The sequence below is a fragment of the Fundulus heteroclitus genome, chromosome 16, assembly GCF_011125445.2.
Source record: "Fundulus heteroclitus isolate FHET01 chromosome 16, MU-UCD_Fhet_4.1, whole genome shotgun sequence".
NCBI lineage: Eukaryota > Metazoa > Chordata > Actinopteri > Cyprinodontiformes > Fundulidae > Fundulus > Fundulus heteroclitus.
The window spans coordinates 25,765,064-25,782,406 of NC_046376.1; the positions used below are offsets into that span (position 1 = coordinate 25,765,064).

The 17,343-nt window shown below is 40.3% G+C and overlaps 1 protein-coding gene across 1 annotated transcript in view; it reads left to right on the forward strand.

Moving 5' to 3' along the window:
- The window catches only part of ciita (class II, major histocompatibility complex, transactivator), a 37,604-nt gene that overhangs the window by 16,046 nt on the left and 4,215 nt on the right, over window positions 1-17,343 (forward strand). The window contains exons 2-15 of the mRNA XM_036148048.1: window positions 543-599; window positions 3,948-3,983; window positions 4,076-4,150; window positions 4,317-4,352; window positions 4,572-4,673; window positions 4,755-4,814; window positions 6,118-6,165; window positions 6,725-6,991; window positions 9,343-9,393; window positions 9,518-9,631; window positions 9,714-9,767; window positions 9,866-10,083; window positions 11,303-12,636; window positions 13,512-14,045. Of these exons, the coding sequence (XP_036003941.1) occupies window positions 543-599; window positions 3,948-3,983; window positions 4,076-4,150; window positions 4,317-4,352; window positions 4,572-4,673; window positions 4,755-4,814; window positions 6,118-6,165; window positions 6,725-6,991; window positions 9,343-9,393; window positions 9,518-9,631; window positions 9,714-9,767; window positions 9,866-10,083; window positions 11,303-12,636; window positions 13,512-14,045 (2,986 nt within the window). The remainder of the gene's footprint in view (window positions 1-542; window positions 600-3,947; window positions 3,984-4,075; window positions 4,151-4,316; window positions 4,353-4,571; window positions 4,674-4,754; window positions 4,815-6,117; window positions 6,166-6,724; window positions 6,992-9,342; window positions 9,394-9,517; window positions 9,632-9,713; window positions 9,768-9,865; window positions 10,084-11,302; window positions 12,637-13,511; window positions 14,046-17,343) is intronic.

The window sequence follows — 17,343 nt, forward strand, 5'->3', positions numbered from 1 at the left end:
AACATTGCAGATATAGAGCTGAGATAACACTGCATTTTATAGACTATTAACTAAAGATTAAAAGAACATTCTGAAGTCAAGTGTGACCAAATGCATAGATATCTCATTTCACTTTTCTGTGAAGATGTCTGAGTTTTGGATGAAGTTGTTGTTTTTTTTCAGTTGAACACATTTCTAAATTAGCAGTCAAGCTGCTCAATTTCTCATGGTAGAAAAGGAGAACTGTACCACTGGGTGGTGGCGGTTGGTAGGACTGGTTTCCTGTGGTCTATTCTTTCAGCTGCTAAAAGTGTCTTGTTTACAAAATCCACCTGAAGCGCTGAGAGAAAGGAAAAAAAAAAACGAAATGAGTAAATCATTGGTAGAATTACTTCGTACCTAACTCCATCCAGAAATGTGGATGGAGCTCATCTTCTGTGAGAAGATGAGCTCAGCCAAACCTTTTAGCAATGCACAGTTTAAGCTGCTTTAATGATGATTTTGCACTCATCCGTTTTTTTTTTTTTTCGGTTCTTCTCTCCTGTGTGTGTTTTCGTTGTCAGATGCCAAGATGCAGGAATTGGACCAGGACAACTTGGGCCTGTTCGACTTGCTGCCTGGTTCGTATTGTCACCTCTTTTGAAAAGTTTCTAAAAAGGTTTTCTGCTTTCGAAAGAGCCACTAACTTTCTCTTCACACAGCAGTCATATTCAATAAATTAGACTCTTAGAAGTACCTTTTGAAAATAGCAACCTTTCAGCATGTCTGAAACATGCATTCATTTAGCCCACATTTCTGCAATAGACTTAGTTTTTTTTTTTTTTTATTGGTCTGAAATAATATTCTAATCCTAAATGTCGTGTTTTCTTTAGCTGATGCGGAAAGTCGTTAAAATAAATAATAAAAGTGATAAATAAATGATTAGCCACCAGTCATGTGGCTAGTTTTGAAATATATCCTTTTATTTCAGGGGTATAATGTCAAACTTAAGCTAATTGAAAAATAACATTTTCAATTTAGATGTATTTATTTAGCAGAGGAAAACACTGAAGAAATGTTGCTTTAGACAAAAATTACTTCGGGCACACTTGTTGGTACCCCTGCTGATGGTGCTTTGTACAACCGACTTGAGTCAGTAGAAAAACATTCTTCTCTTACGACATTTCACAAGGTTGGAGGATATAGAGAGAAGGTTTTTTGACGATTCCTCTTCACACAATCTCTCTGGGTCACCCAGAGTCCTGGGTGCTGACTTGTTCTCACTTCTCTTCCAAACTTCCATAGGTTTTTATAGAATTTAGGGAACAATACTGACAATGGAAAAAAAAGGGCTGATGTCGTGTCAGTAGAATACCTTTTGTGTTGATCTGGACATATGTTTAGGTTCTTATCCTATCCAAACATAAATGTCTACCAATTCTCAGTGGGTTTTTTTTCCAGAGGACACCAGATTTCTATTTAAAAGGTACTTGTTTTGACTTCATGATGTGCTCTCTAACAAGGTTCCTGGGGTCTTTGGAAGAGAAACAGAGCCACAGCATCACAGAACCTCTACATCACTTAACAGTGGGCATGGGGTTCTTTATCACATACTCGTCCTTTAATACCAAACCCAAAAGGAGGGTTTGCTGCTAAAAAAGTTAAATCTTAGTCTAATCTGACCAAACGTACACAGTTCCAGTTAAGGTCTGAGTAGCATTTAGCAAACTCCACATGATTATGCTTGTGACGGTCAGGCAGAAAAGGTTTTTCATGGTATGGCTTCTGGATGAATCCACCAACATACCAAAGATGTCACTCGTTCCTGGTGTTTTCTTTGGAAATAATTTTACCTCATTTGCTCACTGTTAGTGGTGGAAAGAGGAATATGGGTCCTCGTCAGGCCTAGCAGTGGCTAAAAGAAATTGGTGACTGTCATGTCATATTTATACAGCTGGGAAATGGAAAGCAATGGAATACAAGTTAAACATTCTCGTTTTAAAGGGAATTCTAGAGGTACCAGCAGCTGTGCCATTGGTAATTTTGTGACATTTATTTCTTTATATGGGATTTTTCTATTCCCATACAGGGTGGATTTTGCAATCCTTATCAGCATGAAAGCTGAATTTGGAGTTTTTTAGACCGCTTTACCAGGGGCTATAAAAAAAATTGGCCTTTTCTGCATATGTGCAGTTTAAAAATACAGTCTCAAGCACTTTTGTGAACAAATTTGGTGTCGGCGTTGATGCATCAAAAAGACAACAAAATGCTATCCAGTAATGTACACCTGGCTTGCAAAAACATGTAAATTTAGGCTTGAGTATTTTTTTCAGTGATTCTGTTTTCCACCTTTTATTTTCTCTAAAGTTTAAATACTTATGCTAATGACTGTATGCTGTGATTGTGGCAAACCAAAGTCAAATGCCTTGTTCGTTTACACACGATCCTGGCCCATAAAGCTGAGTCCTAATATCCAATCATCAGGGTTAGGGTCAGTTTTCTTTCCAAACTTGTGGCAAATCAAATAACTGCTATATTCAAACAATTTGAAAATTTTGTAAGTGAATGCAATCCAACTTTTTCACATGTGTATAAACTAATATTTGTGAAGAAGTCAGGTGTTACCTTTTGCTTATTTACTAAGGCAGAAATGCAGAGACTATGCTGTCGCAAAGCCACTTGGGGCCCACACAGTTAATGACTTGCAAAACTGTGGATGCTTTCTGATCATGATGGTGTGTTTTTTGCTTTTTGCTGCAGACATTATTTTTCCATAATTTTGTTCATTTTCAAGCCCCAGACAATATCAGAAGCGACTGATATTTGACATTGGTATTTGGCCGCCTGGAGCCTGAGGCTGCCAGCTGTTTTTCCCTCCTCACCTGTTCATTTACCTGCCGCTCCTATCCGAACATGCTGAGTTGCTTTGGAACTATTCACATGAAATGTGTCTCAGTAATTTGGTTTAGCAGGGGGTAAAAATACTGGCGGAACTTTAAATTAAACAGTGCTCTGATGATATTTTTTTCACACGCTTGTGGGTTCATGCACTACCTAAATATTTATTAGTCATAGAATTGTTTTTTATAGTGCATACTGCATTCCACAAATAACTCTGTTTTGTCTCACTTGTAGCTTTACAGCTACAGTGGGCACCGAGGACAACTATTTTTCTCAGAAAAGCAAATCCATTGTTTAGGGGGTTTCCCTGGAGGTCAACATAGTTTTTACAATCTGAGTCCTCTGATGCTTTAGGATAACTCACCTCATATATACATACGCGCAAAATGAAAATAAATATAATGTCTTTATAATGCTTTTAGCATCTATTATGTGTTAAGTATTGGTTAGTTGACAAGGTAATGAAATGCAGCATCTTCTCTCATATAGTCAATTTATCAAATGCAATATTTGGTTTATGTTTCTATTTAAGATCAATATCACCATACTCTGTTAGTTTTTGCCAGGCAGCAATCTATATATGTGTATATATGCGGGATATTCCAAACCAAAACAAGGTGGAAAAATAAAGTGAATGACTTAAAACTATAGATGCATGAAGCACTCGGAAAGGGATCAGGACTGACAATGTAAAAATTTCCCTTTATCAGTTTTGACCAGCGGTCGGCAAGTCAAACACTAACAACTTTCATATATTTTCTTAAAACTAAAAGCTCCTCATACAGTGATCCTTGTAAAAATTACAAAAAAAGTAAAAAAAACTTGTAGGACTTGTAGTCCAGTTGCTTTGTTTTTTACTTTTTTTGGAATGACCATGACCTGGATGACTGAGAATCTTCACCAGCATCCTTGTAAAAAGTTTGCTATAAACTTTATTTTATCTGTATGCTAGTAAAACAGTTATGTTGGCTAACAAAGATAAGATTAGCTTGTATGACCTGAAAAACTCTGCAGGACCGGTTTAGAAACTTAGTTACAACTACTTGCACTTGTATAAACACTGACTATCCATATTATCTGTGTTCCAGAGGACCTTTCAAAATTTTTGGACGATGATTACTTAGGTAAGTAACAAACACTGAAGCTTTGTGGCTTACATTCAGAATTTGACCTATTTAAAATATATATATACATTCTATTGTTTATTTATTTGCAGTCACTCACCTGGATCCAACCATGCTCTTGGACCTTGATCTCGGGCCTGATTGCGTGGAGGAAATAATCGACACCGGTGAGCTTCTCTTTATTGTTTTGTTGTCTCGTATAATAATAATAATAAAAAAAAGATTTAAAATAACATAGGAAGAACTTAACATTTAATTGTTACTCAGAAGTGTGATTGAGTCCCACATACAGTATTGAGCCACTATTGATTCTATTCATTTTTACTTATTCAGGGACTCTGCCATGTGGTCTTTCAGCTTACGATCCAGGTACATGTTATTTTTATTCTTTTAAGCGTGTTTCTGGCCACTATTTAACCCTGTGAGCATTTTTGTTTTGCTTTAAAACTTCCTCATTTTCTGGAAACAATGCACCTCTTAGCCACGCTCTTCAGATCCTTATTGAAATGACATGACGAAAACAACTATTTCTAGAGTGTCTGCTAGCCGCCTCACTGACTTTTATACTTCCCCCTCTGTGCTCTGCAGGTGACGCTCTAGTGACACTGGAGATGTCTGACCTGGTGAACGAGCAGCGGGAGGAGACCAAGCCAACAAGCCCGATAAAACCGAAGAGAAAAAGGCAGAGAGGTTAACGAAGCTGAAGTTTGGTTGTACTGCCTGTCCATTGGTGGTACTTGCTCGTTCACACATTATATCTGTCTCTTCCAGATGCGCTGTCCAAACGGTACACTAAGGGAAACTCCAGGGTGAAAAGGCAAAAAGCAATAGGTGACATTTTCAGTTGACCTTTTGTGATTTTCTGTCTGTTTGTTGAGAAAATTTTCACCTATTAACATGACACACGGTTAAATGAATAGGCTCTACATGCACAGGGTGACACCCAACCTGTCCTAATGTTTTATTTCTTAATTAGTTATCATCTTTATAGTCCGTTATAATGTTCCAAAGTTGAGATTAGTATATCACAAAGAAATTACTAGGCAACACCCATAGTTACTTTGTCCTTATTTTTTTACCCATCGATAAGGTAAATCTCCACTACAGCCCATCAGGTTATTCTATATCCTCTTGTTGCCATTTTCTTTTCTTGTTTTTTTACTTTTTTATTGAGCTTTAGACCAGCTGTTGGTTTTTCACTTATCATCGTAACCTGCTGGCCTGCTTTGTAGTGAGGTATAAAGTCTAATCAGTTGTAAAAAAAAAAAAAAATAACAGTAGAATCATTAAGTCTGCATCATTGTTTCCATCATTCATACTGAATGATAGCAACAGTCATCGGCTCTATCTGGTTATAACAAACATGCAAACATGAATTGTTCCTATTTTAAGTGGAAAATCTTATTTAATTGGCAAATCATCTTATTTACCTGCTCAAATCAAGGACAAATACACTCATTTAAAGAAAATTTTACTTATTTTTAGTTCTGTTTTTGCAGTGCAGATGACATTCTGAGGCTTCATTATCAGTAATAGTTCTTAGCTGATCAGGTGGACCGATCCAGCCGATGAAAATGTATGTGGTAACACAGATTGTTTGGCAGAGAAAAGAGCGACATACTTAATAACTGTCTCCTCTGAAAGTTTAGATGTAAAAAACCAGCAGTATCCCATGGACAGGAACAATATCAATTGGTTGAGTCTGATTTCATTCCCAGATCCCGGTTCCAACTTTAGAAATGAATGCAACATAGCAAAATCACTTGTTCCTGGTTTCCTGTTGTCCACTCAATTCATAGGTGCTGTTTTTGAAGCTATCTCCGATGAACTTCTCTGTTGATTCATTTCTGATTTAAGCAAGAAGTAATGTTGTGGGCGCGCTCGTGGCGCAGCGGGTAGCGCAACCCATATACGGAGGCCTTAGTCCTCGACGCGCGCGAAAAAGTAATGTTCTTAAAAAGGTCAGAGTTGGTTTGACTTAGATAACTGACACCAAAGTACCACTAAAGGCGGTTCAGGTATCACTATTGATAAATAGACCATGGTTTGAGCCATGCCAGTTTAATAGAATCAAATATTGAAGTTTCTTTTGTGAGTCCATAGTTGGCTAAAAACCTTTTTGTTTTTTTAACAGATCCACCAAAGTCCCTGGAAGCAACTGCTGTGCCAGCTTTCATGCATGGTGAGTATCCTGTATTAGAAACTGACACGATTTTTAAGTATCGTGAAATCTGCAACTATGCAGTGCAGCCAAATATTAAAAACAGAATTTCTACATCAGCTCTATAAATGATACATATAAAACCATCAGAAGTTTACGCATTTTGCAGATAACATCAGGACAAAGCCCTTTTACAGAGCGGGCGTGTGTTGTTTATCTGAGATATGAAGTAGTAAACAATTTTGATCTGTCTTGTTAGATATTGTCATGTCAACTAACAAACAAGAAGTTTAGTTTTGTGATGTTAGATGTGATAAATCAAAAGAAGAACTCTCACCTAGCTCCACTTCCTCCAGATTATTTTGGTTGCTGTACTTGTTAGCATGGTGTTAACGGCTGTAGGTGGTGGTTGACAGTTTCTCCCATGAACTGTAAGCTCAAAATGATGACTTTATTCGACCACAATGCAGCTCCTCTCACACTGCGTGTCTCAGCTTTAAATACTCCAACGTCGTCTGCATATGAATGTTTCTCCCCTCTGACTTGGATTCCTTTCGCCATGAACAAAACCTTTTGGCAGAAAGCAATAAGTCACCTGCTGCTGCTGCTTTTGCAGGCGCGGACGCTGAAGCAGTGCCAGTTCCAGCAGAGCCTGTGAAAGGCCTCTCCAGCACACCGCCAGGAATCCTCCAAGTCTTTCCGTCCCAGTCTACCAGTCCCATCCCCATTCAGTTCATCACAATCCCAGACTCCTCTGCTTACAAGGTGGTCCAGCTGTCCTCCCCTCCTCCGCCGCTTATTAGACTGCCACTTCACAGTACAGCTGTAATGCCTACGTACATCTTCGGTGAGTAAATCTACAAAATCATCCTGCAGGGGGGGAGGTCTAAGAAGAGTTACAGCGGTAAAGCGTATGGTGTTTTCAGTTTAGTTGTAGCTAAACGACACTGGCTTTAAACAGAGTGGGGCAGAAATGTCCTTCCCTCAGTGGGGAGATTCAGGTGTACCATCAGAGAGTTAGCAATTAATTTTTTGCTTGGCTTCTGCCGTGATTCTTCAACCACAGAACTTTACCGGTCAGCCAGAACATTACGGCAATACTCAGATAGGTCCCTCATTTGAAGCCAAAGCAGTTCTGACCAGTGAGGATGTTGACAAAAATGTATGAAGGCATCTTTGAGTGTCTGGTGCTGGAATTTTAGCAATAGATCCTTTGGAGAATCTGGATCAGTCTTTCTGTAAGTTGGGTTTCAAGGCCCAGCGGAGAGTTGCAGATTTCAACTGGGGCAGCCTAAATGTAATATGCACACTTTCGCTACGATTGCTAAGACGGATTTAAAAAAATCTATAGAATAAAAAAAAAAATGGTTAAGCTTACTTATGGCGTTGAAGGTTGTCCTTTTTTTTATTCGAATCATTAGCAATGTTTTTATTACTGAAACCAGCAATCAAAAAGTTAGAAACTAAACAGTTGGATTTTGTCTCATTGAGTGAGTCAGGAATAGAAGTATATCCACAACCATGTCAGTGAGGCGCCAGGATTTCTCAGCAAAACTTACAAATAGAGCAGCATAATTCAGTTTACCTGACAGGGGCTGTACAGCACATTTTCAAAGTTTTTACACCATTAAAAAAAAAATCATACTTAGTCATGTGACAGCCACAAATACCAGTCTAATTTATTGGGATGTTATGTGCTAGACCATGACAAAACATTGCACAATTGTGAAGTGGCAGGAAATGTTTGAATAGAATAGAGTGGCGTGCATTTATATTTAGCCCACTTCTAATACCCCAAAATGAAATCCATTGCAACTAATTACTCTCATAAATCTGCCTTCGTGTCATTTAATCTGAGTATAAAGCCAGCTGATCTGCAAAGGCCTCTGAGAGATTATTTGGAGAACATTAAATAACAAACAGCATTATGAAGACCAAGGAACACAGTTAGAATTGCATTTGTAATTGCTGCAAAATGTCACTGCATATTAGTTGCTCCAAACAAATGCACTCCTAAGGCAGGGGGAAAAAAGCATGCCACACTTTTCAGATTTTTCTTGAGAGAAAGCCAAAATTAGGCCATGTATTATTGTCTATCTGCTTTACAGTAATGCCTTACTTTGTGGTAGCGTACCAAATATAACCCTAATAAAATACAAAGAAGTTTGTGGATTTTCCTGGGGTAAAAAAGCCTAGGTAAAGCTACAACCGATTGGTATCTAGAAATATAATTGTCATAAAAACACTGCTGAACGAAAATATGCCATTGCAACTTATATGCTTGAAAATTCTTTCATGTGAAACCAGGTAATCAATTTCACAGGAAATACTGATAAAATCTGCTTTACGTATTTTGCGGCACTAAACTGAACGTATTTTATTCTGGGGCGTGTTGCCCACAACTTAATCGCTTAAAAGAGAAAATGTACACTTTCAACATAGGCTTATTACAGCTGTGCTGAAGGTTTAAAGAAAACAAGACAAATTGTTCCGTTTATATCGTGACGACACAAGATGTTTTCACTTTAGTCACGGTGACTAATGCACAACAGAGTGCATTTTTACTTCCACACATCTTAACAATAGTATAATCTTTACTTCCAAATTTGCAGGATGTAGTAAGGGGGACAGTGAATAGAGTACACTCTATTACTCTATTACTCTATTCACTCTGTGAATAGAGTAAGGGGGAAAGCTTTCTCATATTGCATCTTTAAATTGTAGGTACTTGAAAAGATGTCAAATAATATATCCAATAAACTTCCATTCAGTAGTTGCAATGTAGGTATTTTACATCATTAAACCTCCCTTTGATTGGAAATTGCTCGGTGCAATACTTACCTGAACAGAAAGCTAACCTGTCGGATTGAATAAAGTAAAAAAATTGGGGATTCTTCCTTGTAAAGCCTTGTCTGATATTTAAACAACATGGTACATTTAATTGTATTATATTATGCAATTGTATATATATATCAATGCAATTTGCAATTGTGTATATATCAATGCAATTTGGACTCGCTTTCAAAATACATCATTCTGGACTTCTCTTAAGTCGTTCATAATATGGATTTTTGTGTGCATCTTTGTATGTTGCTAATGGTTATTTGCATTTAACTGCTTCAACCCTGCTAGACAGATGCTGTTGAGAAACTATTTACGGTGAATCAGCACCTTCTTTAATCCGGTTTCCTTTCCTAGTTCCCGCACCCTCTCCGACCCGCCAACGTCAAGTTCCACCACTCTCTCCAGGTGAGCACTGGTCCATTTAATCATGTTCACGCGCACGCATCCTCACCTGTTTGTGTGTTTGTCTGGGTTTAAGTATTTTTTTTTTTTATTTATTTATTTATTTTTTTTTGTCTTGTGTGTGTAGCGGACGGCGCGGTGGCGCCCGTTCTGACGAGTTCGTTTCAGCCAGGTTCCATGTCGGACACAGCATGCAAAGCCATGTCCCCCACTGCTGCACCCCCTCCATCCCCTACAAACGGTACGTTTCAGCATCTAGCTCAGTCCATGTGGGTACCCTTTGTCTTGCTACCGTGTAAATAACGTAACTCGTCTCATTTCAGAAACGTCGCCGTGTAAGGAGTCGCCTAAGTCCCCTACAGTTTTAGAAATCCCCCGTAAGTCCCTGCATGTTTTAACAGCTTCCTCTAATTGTTTTTTTCCATCATGGCTCAGTAATGCACCGGAATTGCCTTCGCTTGTTTTTGACCTTCAGAGGCGGTGAAGGACTACATCCAGCAGTCTAAAGCACACATGAGTCAAGCCTGCCAGCATATGGAGGCGGGCCTGAGGCTGAGTGACCATTACGTGGAGGTGAGCGTGAGCCAGAGGGAGATCCTACGCTCTGGGAAAAACACAAACAGATGCTTGGAAAAGGAGCTCATCATCACCGGAGATATAGACCGTCAGAAGAACTCCGTGGGACAGAGTCAGGTAAGAGTGTTTATTTAAAAAAAAACAGCTTACAGTAAGAGTGTAAAGCTCTTAAAAAACATATGAATGACTAGTATGACACAGAATATAGTCATTCAGGAACTGGATGTTATGGTTTTGTAAAAAATAAAGCAAATAAGTAAAATTACTTTCAGTTTTGTTTTTGTTTTCTCTGAGACTAAAAGTAGGGTAGTAGCCACTGGGAATATTTAAAGAAAAATAATTTCCTATCCAGACACATTTTAAGAGTTGCAACAGCAATAAATGAATTACAAGACTCCTTTCATCCAGGGCCGGATTATCCATAAGGGCCAGTGGGCCAGTGCCCAGGGGCACCAACCATGGGGGTTATTTACTTGAAATAGTTGAAAGACCATGCATTATTCGTTTTGTGAACACTGATGTCACAATAATAATAAATGATAAATAAATCAAGTTTTTTTTTATTTCAACATTTTAAAATGAGATATTTGAGTATTGCTCACTGCTCATATGCCTACATGTAGTTGTGTAAGTTAGTAAAAAGCAAATTACATTACAGAAATCCCCTTGATTATGTCTGATGTTTTTGACCGGAGGACAGCACGGGTAAGGGGGATGGGGGGGGGGGGCTTTGAGGTATAATGCCCAGGGGCACCACATTGTCTTAATACGGGCCTGCTTTCATCAAAAGGGTGGTGAAGTTAAATCTATCCTCAGAGTGGAGTGTTTCTAAGGCTAGGAGCAGGTGCAAACAAATTCAGCGTGTTCAAAAATGAAAGCTTCGAGGTAGAGCAAGAAATAGATCCCCTTTAGGGGTCCGTCATTAACACCCTAAATGGAAGAAAAGAAGGTCCGAAGAGTTGTTGGCTACATGAGGGTTAAATAAAAGTAAATGTCAGTGATGACTGACTTACTTGAATTGAGCAAAAAAGAGGACGCAAGAACAACTCATGACGCAAGTCTCCTGTCACAGCTAAATGTGTGTGGAGGCTTGAGTCGAATTTCTAAAACCACTGATGACTGAACTCCTGGGTAACAGAACAGGGATGCAGTTTTAAAATAGAAAGTTGCTTTAGAGATAGCACATTTGTAGCATTAAGAAACAACACAACTTGTTGGAGGTTGAGAGTGCTTTATGAGATTCTGCCCATGGCTCACATGGCCAAACACAATCACCGCAGGTGAATGTATTGGTTCCTCCATATGAGTAAGTGAACATATATCTGTCCCCTTTCAGATCTTTGACGGCCCGAACGGTAAACGCTACAATCTGCTGCTCGGCAACGCCGGCATGGGGAAAACCACTCTGATCAAGAAGCTGTGTCTCGACTGGTCCAAAGACTGCCTCCCTCAGTTTGACTTTGTCTTTCTGCTGGACGGCAGACTGCTCACGTCAGCAGAGCCTGTCCACAGCCTCCAGACGCTGCTGCTCAGCCAGTCCTCCTTTGCCTCCCCCTGCGCTGACCCCGAGCAAGTGTACGCTCAGGTCCTCGCGGCTCCCAAACGCGTTCTTGTTGTGTTCGACGGCTTCGATGAGCTGCGGGACTATGAAACGCTGCTCCAGACGCAGGAGAAGGACTTGGTGGCGTCCCTGCAGAGAGGCAGCAAGGCTCCGGCCTTTACCGTGAAGCAGCTCTTCTCCGGGATCCTTCAGCGGGTCCTGCTTCCAGGCTGCACGCTCCTCCTCGCCACCCGCCCGAGAGGCACCGCCAGCCAGTTGCTCCGCCGCGCAGACAGCTTTTTGGAGGTTTGTGGCTTCACTCCGTCACACGTGGAGACGTATGTGTCCCGGTACTTCGCCGATCCTGAGCTTAGAGCATCCGCTTTGGACTTGTTAAAAAGCTGCAGCTACCTCCATCGCCTCTGCTGGAACCCCGGAGTCTGCCGCTTGGCGTGCGGCGTTTTGGAGCAGTGCAAAGGTTCGGAGGCCTTACCAAGAACTTTGACCGCGCTCTGTCACGAGGTGCTCTGCTTGAAACTGGAAAAAGCCGGCGGCGGTGCGCGGTCGCCGGCTGAGGCCGAGAAACAAAAAACTGTCGAACCTGCAGAGGAAGCTCTGACCGAAATCTCAAACAATCCTCGGGGGAGGAGAGGACAGAGCCAAAGTCGCACAAGGGCCAGAGCGGCAGTGCGCACTGGTTCTCGCTGCCAGAGAGCAAGGAGAACAAAAGGACAGGGGAAACCAGATGAGGACAATGTTTGTAAGGACGCCAACCGGACAGGAGACCTGGAGTTGCTGTCCCACCTCGGCTCTCTGGCCTGGGAGGGGGTCAAGTCCAACTCGTCTATCGTTCCCAGAGGACGGACCGTTTCCACCAAACTCAGAGCGTTCGGCTTGAGGACCGGCCTGCTACTGTCGCAGTCTTTCACGAAAAGCACATCTACCGAGAAGGAGGAGACCGAGGCAAGAGGAAGAGACGATAACAATGGGACAGGAGGAGTAGCGGAGGGAGAGTGCAAAGATAAGGAAGGAAACACCGAAGCCCTCTCTGACTGTGAAGACAACATCTTGTTGTGGGCCAACCCGTTCCTTCAGAGTTACATGGCTGCTGTCCATTTGGTTTTTTCAAGGTAAAATAGATTTTTGATAGATTTTTTATTACAGACTCAGAGTCCAGATTACATACAAAGAGAATACAAAGACAATATAAGAATAAAAAGTACAAAAAATAAACTATACAAACACATGACTTCTAGCCTTACAAGAGGCAATCATACCAATGTCTCCAGAGTACAGAAGAGTACTTTATTGCACTATATTTAACATTTGCCAACAGTAGTATGATTTTATTATTAGACTCATTCAAGCGACAAATAAATCTATACATAAGTTTTCTCAAGACAGCCATCAAAGTGCTGACTCAGGCAGATACAAACAGTTCACTGGCACTGGACCATCTGGGTTTATTTAACAAAAGTCTAAGTGCATCATTGTAAGCCACCTTCAATTTTTGAAGACTGGCTTTTTTAAAATTGCACCACAAATGTGCAGTATACAGTGATGTACAATATGATCTAAACAAGTTCAACTTCACTTCATCCGAACAGAATCCAAATTTACGGACAAGAATATTTGCCTGAGCGTATAACATTCGAACCTGACGGTAAATGTCCTCATCATCAGACAGACAATCTGTCAACATATGACCAAGATATTTCACTTCAGTTGAGACTTTCAATAAAGACCCAGACAGTTTGAAATTTGGAAATAGTCTATTTTTGTCCTCCTTAGTGCGACAGATCAAGATGGTGCTTTTTGAAAAGAAAATTGTTAATAAAGATTAAAGAATTTATTTTCTGACAAGACTCAGAGGGAAAAATCTTCCTGTTCAGCTACATAGCACAATATGAGCTTTGTCGCCTGTACTTTCCGTCTCCCTGTCTTTTGTACTTTCAGTACTGTTTCTGCTTTTCCCTCACCCGCTCTGGCGCTCGTCTCTCACCAGGGCTGTGACAGAGCGCTCCTTCCTCCAGACCCTGCCTTTCCAGTCAGGTGCAAAAGGTCGACGGAAACCTCAGAGGGAGGAGCTGGAGCTCACCCAGCGGTTTGCAGTGGGCCTCCTGTTCCACGACACGACAAAGCTGCAAAGGCTCCATTCCCTCTCGGACGCAGCCTTCACGGACATTGTTGCCAGCAGGCAGGCGTTGGTGATGAAACACCTGGAGGGTCTGTCCTTCGGGGACCTGAGCCCAGCTCAGGTACTGGAGGTCTGCAACTACGTTTATGAAGCAAGTTTCACGCACAAAGAGAGTGGGCAGGACACCGGTGGCAAAATGCTGGCCCATCTGGCCGTACACCTTCCTGAATTCTTGACATTTCGGGGTGTTCCCCTCAGTCCGCCTGATGTGTTCACAGTAGAGAACGCTCTCAGTAAGGGTGGAGCTGAGGGCAGAAGTTTCTGTTTGGATCTGGAAGACTCCGGGATACCGATCTGTGGACTTAAAGCTTTGGTGGGCCTCAGCAACATCAATACATACAGGTAAAACTAACTCCTTTCCAAAATTGTCCAAAATCATTTATGCAAGGACTGCAATCTTTATAATTTGTTTATTCCCGGGATGTTGTGTTTAGTTTTTTTTTTTTTACTGCAGTATTGTTTTCAAATTCAGTCTTGCTCAGAAGAATTGGTATCAGGTAAATAAGAAAGAATTACAAATAGCTGAAATACATGAGCTGATCATGCATTTGATTTTTTCATTTTATTTAATTTTTTACTTTTGCACTGATCCGGATATTTATATTTTTCCTTGGTTTACAACAAAAGCTGTGTCTAAACTATTAAATTCCAATTAACACGGATGTAACACCTGTAATCTGCCAGTAGTTGGTGATAATGTCAACATTACGAAAATCCAAAGCATGGCTACAGCAGCCCTAGGTCAAAAAGTATTCTAAAACAGTTGCAGCTTGTGTTTTATTTTACAATTTTCATTGTTTTCTTTTAGTCATTAATTTTTTTAGTTTACATTCTTAGTTTAATGGAAACAGAAACAGGAAAAGAAGTGTGGGCCTGTACATTATTGTTTTTCATAATCATATGGGGTATATATATATATAAAATCTCTATTTTTGAAACAAGTTTTTAAAAAAGAATCCCAGTTTGTCATGAAAAATGTGTATCTTAAGTGCAAACGGACCACAAAATCTATAATTCAAAAACATCCAGGTTAAAGTGTACTGAGGCTTTGTTTGATTCAAATCTGCAGTTTAAGGAGCCACCAGTACAAATTGAAACAAATGACAACAAACTAGCAGCAGCTGCGACACAAGCTGTGTTCGATTTACATCTTCAAGTGGAGCCACATTAAATCCAATGTAGCCATTTTCCAGGTTCAAAGTCCAAAAGCAAGTTTGAAATATGCTAACTGAAATGCTCAGTGACCATGCTAAGTACTATTAGCAACAAAAGCTAACAATGTAAGGCTGCATTCCATTTACCCCATTATTCAAAACTGGGATGTGTTGAAGCTGTCTGCTTCCCCGGGTTTGTTAATTCGTTGTGCAGGACTTTAAAATAATTACGCAGAATTTCAGTTTCACCTTTGCAAAGGGGAGAGATGGTACACCTGCCGATTCCGGGCAACAACTCTCATCTCTCTCCCGCTCAGGCTGGTTTTTATTAAAGTTAGAACATAGATTATACAAAGTCACACAATGAATGACGCACACATCATATCGCTATCTTACTCCCTAATAACTATCTTCCCCCGTTATTTTCTCCAGCTGCATGTGAACCGGAGTTTCTGTTCTTTCCCACATCCTGGACTGGCCTTGAAACGTTCTCCTGATACTCATACACAGAACCTATTCACATTCTCTTCTTTTGAATTACAGATGCGGCCTTAAGGCAAATAAATTGCATATTAAAAGCATGTTAAACCTTCATAACTAATAAATTGCATATTAAAAGCATGTTAAACCTTCATAACTAATAAATTGCATATTAAAAGCATGTTAAACCTTCATAACTGTGTAATAAACCTTCATAAATATGTAATAAAAAACAGTTCAAAGTTAATACATTCCACAGATGTCATCTCCGAGTTGCTAGCTGTCCAGTTTCCCACTTGTCTGACAGTAGGAAAAAACGTGGATGCTCGCACCAAAGCCATTGTTAAATGTACAAATACAGCCAACATCAGTCTGGGAATGCTTTTTAAGGACACGTTTTGTTGCGAAATCAGTTAAAAAACACAACAATGACAATACCACTGTTCTACGCAGTGTTTTGTGCATACAATCAGCGGCAAAACATTGAAAAGTGGTATGTGTACAACAGAATGAATGTTACATAAATAATAGAGAACTGCTAAAAACAGTCAAAGTGTGAAGTTTTCTTCAACGGTGCGGTGACTAGCATATTAAATGCGGATGTCGGGTAGGATCCCGTTGCATTCTGACTCGTACTGCCGACTTTAGGTGGCTGTCCAGTGGAAATTTTCTATGCACTGTACGTGATCATTAAAGGGGGCTGTAAAGTGCTGTTTAAAATATCTAATGAGGTGCTGACTGCTAGAAACGCTGATACTTTTAAACTTTTAAAGTTCCCTGTTGGAATTTGGGCTACATCAGACTACGGTGGAAAATGTCTGTCGCAAACATGTGCTAGTAGTAGAAAGAGGAGGTGAGAAGGTTGCATGCAGGTGTTTCCTATTTACAACTGATAAGTTTGAAGAAACCACAGGCAACGTGTTAAAAGAGGTGTGCTGTCTGGATCTGTCAGTTTCTATCAGCAAACTCTGTAGTTTTGCACGTTCAGCAAAGGCTTAAGCTAAAACGAGGGCAAACTGAAATGAAAAGTCTGTCTTTTTTCTCCAGCTTGCGTACAGTAATCTGTCCCAACGCAGTGATGCGCTGCAGAGCTGAGGATGCGTGGGGAAAGTGCAGAAGGCTGCGGTGTGCCGCATCGGGATGTTAGACTGGGTCAGCACTGTTACAGTCCTCTGGGTCGTTTGCTCCAGATAAATGGAGCATAAAAAACTAAATGCTGCTTTGAACTATCTCTACGTATCTTTTAATGAAACAAATACAACAAAAGACATTTAAATAAATCTACCAATGTGGAAATCAATCTCTTTGGCACCTAAGAAAAAGCTCTAAACGTCGCATTAAGAGATTTTGGATTCTAAATGGACTCTTTGGAAGTTCAACATTGGGAACCATGCTGAGGATGCACTCTTCAGAAAATGATCTTATGTGTGTCAACCAATACCATGAATGAAAACATACATTACTCAGCTCATTGACAACATTGGTGCATTCCACGTGCCTATGCAACTCGAAACTAACAAGTCACAGATCACGTCATCTCCAACTTTTTCCGTTCCAGTTTCCCTCTTGTCGGACAGTGGGAAAAAACTTGGACATTAACACAAAAGCCACAAATACAGCCAGCCTGAGCCGCAAAACGTGTTATAAAGTCACATTTTATTGCAAAATCTTCGCCTTTTTTTTATAACGCCGTGCTGAACTGTCCAACTGAAACATTAAGGAACAATAGGTGTCGTCTCTTCCTTGCTCGTTTAGCCACTATGGCTACTGTTGTTAAAACCATAACAATCATAATAACACTGTTCTACGCGGTATTTTGTGCATGCATACTCCGGTGAAACACTGAAAATAGCACGCGTACGACTGACTAAATGTTAGATAAATAATAGAGAGCTGCTAAAAACAGTTGAAGTATGACGTTTTACTCAATGTTGCTTCGAGTAGCAGTGATGCTGAATGTGGAAGACGGGTATTTTCCTGTTGCTGTGACGTTCTTTAGGGGCTGT